Source organism: Sinocyclocheilus grahami, unplaced genomic scaffold, assembly GCF_001515645.1.
Source record: "Sinocyclocheilus grahami isolate Dianchi unplaced genomic scaffold, SAMN03320097.WGS_v1.1 scaffold190.1, whole genome shotgun sequence".
NCBI classification, from domain to species: domain Eukaryota; kingdom Metazoa; phylum Chordata; class Actinopteri; order Cypriniformes; family Cyprinidae; genus Sinocyclocheilus; species Sinocyclocheilus grahami.
In genome coordinates, this window is record NW_015505369.1 from 542684 (window position 1) to 548411 (window position 5728).

The 5728-nt window shown below is 44.2% G+C and overlaps 1 protein-coding gene across 1 annotated transcript in view; it reads left to right on the forward strand.

Moving 5' to 3' along the window:
• LOC107594754 (NT-3 growth factor receptor-like) overlaps positions 1-5728 on the forward strand; it is a 132384-nt gene that overhangs the window by 51418 nt on the left and 75238 nt on the right. Inside the window, 1 exon segment of the mRNA XM_016284928.1 lies at positions 630-698. Coding sequence (XP_016140414.1) covers positions 630-698 — 69 coding nt within the window.

Below are 5728 nucleotides of genomic sequence, written 5' to 3' on the forward strand. Positions count from 1 at the left end.
GCGCCCCCCCCCCCCCCCCCCCTAGATATAGAAACTCTACAGAAACACACATAACTGAGCATTAAACACTAAGAGGTCTTTCAGTTTACTGAAAAGCAGATTTGAATATACTGAAATCTACTCAGTTTAATTTAGTGAATATAAGTAAAAACATTAAGTTCAACCTAAAGGGATAGTTCGCCCAAAAATGAAAATTCTGTCATCATTTACTCACACTCAATTTGTTCCAACCCTGTATGAGTTTCTTTCTTCTGCTGAACATCTTCTTCAGAATATCTTCATTTATGTTCAGCAGAAGAAAGAAACTCATACAGGGTTGGAACAGATTGAGGGTGAGTAAATGATGACAGAATTTAAATTTTTGGGTGAACTATCCCTTTAAAATATCTAAAATTAAGGTAAATTAATTTCTTGTTAACTGTAAAAAGCATTTTTTCATTCTATGCCGTTTTTTTCCCTGTTGTAGATAAAATGTATCATGATCATGTAATGTCCCCTCAAAATGTTTTTGTTGTATTATTTGATATACTGTATATGCAAGCCTTATGGTATGTTGATTTAATTGCTTCATCTGTTCACAGCTAAATCATAAATTGCTGTTCCTCTTTCTTTTTTGTCTTTTTGCACAGAAACCTGTCCAAGAACCCTCTGACGACACTCTCTTGGCAGCTTTTTCAGCACCTTCAACTAGTCGAACTGTAAGTTCATCCTGCATTAGTTAATAATAATTCCACAAGTGAGATAACTACATGAATTCAGCTGCCAAATCGCAGTATAAAAACACACCAAGCAATAATTCCTCAATTTATAATAAATCTCAAAACTCTCTCTGCGTAGATTTTCTGTGATAAGCAGCACTCGGCTGCCAAATTGGATGCTGAAATCCACGCTTGATGTTCGATTGCATTGCTGTGTTCATTAGAAATGTTTTCAGCACTTTACTGTCAACTAATTTGTTTGTGCACCCCCTGCTCCCCTCCTCCGATAGACTTGTGTCTCTGTCAAAGCAAAACATCTCCAGTGATGAAGCAGAAGCACTTTTTGCATGTCTGCGAACAGTCGAGTTGCTCCTGCTGGTTAATTAAGACATGGCAGTGAAATGTATTGGTCTTGTCTGCTGGGAGCCTGACCTCATTTTCTTGTTTGTCATGAATATTTGAGCAATCTGCATGTACATAAAGTGATGAGTTTGTTTATTGATTGTGAGAGACTACATGGTGTCGTCGTGTTGTGTTTAAGATGACAAAATTCAATTCTTTTGAATTTGACACGTCCCGTCCTGGTTCTTTGTTGTGGCTGAACACAATTTGAGAGCAGCTGACATATGTCCTGCTTAATTTTTTATTAAGCACATTTTTGGCCTTTCATTTCAGAATGTTTTGGGGGATTTGGGGACTGTGCACATTGCTGTCTTTTTCTGTCTTCACTGATGTGGATATCGTGGATAATATAAACAACTCGTGTCATTTGTCAAAATCTTTCCTCTAGGAAAATAGTTTTACCAGAATCTGATTTGTGTTCATGGTTATGGTGAATTTATTTACCAGGTGGGTGCTTTAGAGATAATTTCAGCACAGTTCAGTGCTAAAATGCAAGATAATTTACTACTGAATTGAATAAGTGTTCAACTGCACCATAAAATGTGCCATTATGAGCGAATATCAAAAGATCAACCTGGTTCAAGTATTGCTTTGTGTGATTCTTTCATTTAAGGTCATTACTGGAATAACTCTTTAAGGAATAATCTGTAAATATCAGGGAAATTATAATATTCAGACCTGGGAAAGCTGTAGAAATTAATCAAAGTCATGGAGATTTCTATAGTGAATGTAAATCTTTATAGTGACTCCAGTTAGCTCTTTTGTTACTGTTTTTAAGGGGGAAATCTATAGTTCTGTCAGAACCACTATCGTCAAAGATGATTGACAATTAGCATTCAGTTTGGATTGGCGGTATTGTTCTGTTCTGGGCAAAAATTCCCTGCCCATCCATGTAGCCTAGCATGGATAAGAGCAGGGAGAGCAGCGATAAACTCCCTAGGATAAACAGAACAGAACCAAATGTAGCAGATGTCATTATTGTTCTTAATGACACTTTAATACAACAACATAATTCATTAAAAAGGAGTCTGATTCAATGAGGAATCAGAAAGCCAAGTCCTGACTGTTGGATGAAAGGAGGAGCTGGTGATGGAGGAGAGTAATTAGCTCTTGAGAAAAGTGATAAAGCTGCTGAATAATACTAAATAGACCCTACATAGGGATGCCGTGATAGACGATGTATTCCTATAGGTAGACGTGGATCAGCTGAGTCAGCTGATGCAAGCTTGACTGATGTGACCTGCCAGAACTAATGCTACGCTTCATTAAATTATGTTAAGAAGTTTTATCAATTTATGATGAATGACTGTGAAGTGAGAATTCATTGGATAATAAGAAAGGGGAACCCTGTTTAAAGGATTAGTTCACTTCCAGAATAAAAATTTACTCACACCTATGTCATCCAAGATGTTCATGTCTTTCTTTCTTCAGTCGCAAAGAAATTAAGGTTTTTGAGGTTTCAAAGCAGCTTCAAAGGGATCTACACAATCCCAGCCGAGGAATAAGGGTATTATTTAGCGAAACAATCTGTAATTTTCTTTAAAAAATAAAAATGTATATACTTTTTAACCACAGATGCTCATCTTGCACTAGCTTAACGTCACGCATTATGTAGTCACGTTGGAAAGGTCACGCGTGACGTAGGCGGAAGTACCGACCCAGTGTTTACAAAGTGAACGTGCAAAGAAAGTAAAACACCCTTTACAAAACAAGGTAAAACAACGATGTCGGATGATTGTGAAGTTGGAGGAGAAAATAGAAGAAACGGAGGAGAAAAAATACACAGACAAAGAGCTGACCGTACGTGACCTTTCCAACGTCATTACGTCATGCGTGAATTTGCGGACGCGCATCGTGGAGCTAGTGCTAGTGCAAGATGTGAATTTGTGGTTAAAAAGCATATCATTTTTTTTATTTTCTTAGAAAATGACTAATCATTTGAAACTGCAATTTGGGCCTTCAATTTCAGTCAGTCACGTTCAACGTTACGTCAGTGACTGACGAATTGGGATCCGTATGGAAAACGCCACTATTGCTGACCCCCTCCAGTGCCCTGCTGAAGCCGGCAAGTCCCCCCACACCAGCTGGGGCGGAAGACAGGACAGCGGCTAGGCCGAGGTGTCCGCCACTGCTGTTCCATACAGTGGTGCATTGGATAACACTGGGAAAGCGTACCCAGTTGGGACGCTACGGAAGCCACACATATGGAATTACACATATGGACTGGCCCCAGGGAAGTACTACATATGGAAGTCCCTGCGGTAGACTCAACCCACCTGGGGTGAGATCACTACACTGCAGAGATGGCAGTGAACGACTGCCAGGGAAAGACACGGGCTCACCGAGAGGGGAGCCGTACCGTGGAAGAATACACATGTGGGATCACCCGAAGGGGGAATCACTACACACGGGCACCTAGCCCAGCACAAGGGCTGACCTTGGGCATGCACACGAGTGCTGAGCCTGGCGTCTGGCGCTCCGCCACGCCTGACCGCCGAGGGTGCGGGAGGAACTCCACCAGGGTTCGCCATGGGGAACTGTATGAGGAGCATAAGAGCGCACGTATCCGGTCCGTAGAGGGGAATGGCGCAGCAAGCGTGATCGACACCGAGCAGGTCCGGTGTTACTGCCTACCTGAGGCGAGTACACGAGAGGCCACGGGCTCTACACGGAGATTATAGAATCTCGCTAACGTGTTAGGCGTCGCCCAGCCGGCAGCTCTACAGATGTCTGCTATCGAGGCGCCCCGCGCCAATGCCCACGAAGATGCCACTCCTCTCGTAGAGTGAGCTCTCACTCCGAGGGGGCATGGTAAACGTTGGGCCTGGTATGCCAAGACTATAGCCTCCACTAACCAGTGGGCAAGTCTTTGTTTGGAGACAGCCTTTCCCTTCTGCTGGCCTCCAAAGCAGACAAAGAGCTGGTCTGAGGTCCTGAAGCTCCGCGTACGGTCCACGTAAATACGCAGAGCGCGAACGGGACAGAGCAGAGCGATGGCTGGGTCTGCCTCCTCCCGGGGCAGCACTTGCAAGTTCACCACCTGATCCCTGAAAGGCGTGGTGGGAACTTTGGGCACATATCCGGGCCGGGGTCTCATGACCACGTGAGAGTTATCCGTCCCGAATTCTAAGCACGAATTGTCGACCGAGAATGCCTGCAGGTCCCCTACCCTCTTGACCGAGGCCAATGCGGTGAGGAGCGCTGTCTTTAATGACAGAACCTTAAGCTCTACTGACTGCAGAGGCTCAAAGGGCTCCTCCTTCAGGGCCGTCAGGACCGAGGGGAGATCCCAAGAGGGTAACAGGTGAGGGCGCGGAGGATTCAGCCTCCTTGCCCCTCTGAGAAACCTGATGATCAGGTCGTGCTTCCCTAGAGACTTACCGTCTACTGCATCGTGATGCTCGTCGGCTGCACGATTGAGCTCGCCTGGGATGTGAACGGCGTGAAGCGACCTCAGATGCTTCTGACTCCAGAGGAGGAGATGGCGGGCGAGTTGCGGCATGCGACGGGAGCGTAGACCGCCCTGGTGGTTGATCTACACAACGGTCGCAGTGTTGTCTGTACGGACCAGTACGTGCTTGTCGGGTAGCAGCGATTTGAAGCGGCGCAGAGCCAGCCATACTGCCTGCAACTCGAGGCAGCACAGAGGAGAACCGAATGCCCCTGAACTTGGGAGGGCGCCTGGCGAATTGAATCGCATAGCCGAGTCTGACAGTTCACATGAGCCAGCGAGACGGCCTGGGTCATGCTAACCAGGCCCCCAGCGAACGAACAGGCGGGACGCCCGCCCTGGCGCTTCACGGGCTTGGCAGGGGCGGAGACGGGCTTCCCCACTTTCCTGTGGCCAGCTCCACGCTGCGGCCATTGTGAAGGCTTACAACGGCCATAGGTGGCGCTCCTGGATTGGGCTCTCGGGCGAGATCCCAATTCGTCAGTCACGACTGACGTAAAGTAGAACGTGACTGACTGAAAGGGAACCTTAATTTCTTTGTGACTGAAGAAAGAAAGACATGAACATTTTGGATGACATGAGGGTGAGTAAATTATCAGGAATTTTTTATTCTGGAAGTGAAATAATCCTTTAACCTATATCACTGTTGTAGTGAACGTAATACCTTTATTGTGGATGATATAAACATGTCATTAGTCCAAATCTGTCCTACAGGAAATTTATTTTTACCAAAGTTGTTTTCACTGTTATGGTCAATTGAGATCATTTCACTGTTGTATGCCATAGAGATAATTTCAACACAATTCAGTGCTAAAATGCAAGATAATTAACTACTTAATTTAATAAGTATTCAACTATACCTCTAAAATGTGCCATTAAGAGCCAATATATATACATATATATATATATATAGGTGCATCTCAATAAATTAGAATGTCGTGGAAAAGTTCATTTATTTCTGTAATTCAACTCAAATTGTGAAACTCGTGTATTAAATACATTCAATGCACACAGACTGAAGTAGTTTAAGTCTTTGGTTCTTTTAAGTGTGATGATTTTGGCTCACATTTAACAAAAACCCACCAATTCACTATCTCAACAAATTAGAATATGGTGACATGCCAATCAGCTAATCAACTCAAAACACCTGCAAAGGTTTCCTGAGCCTTCAAAATGG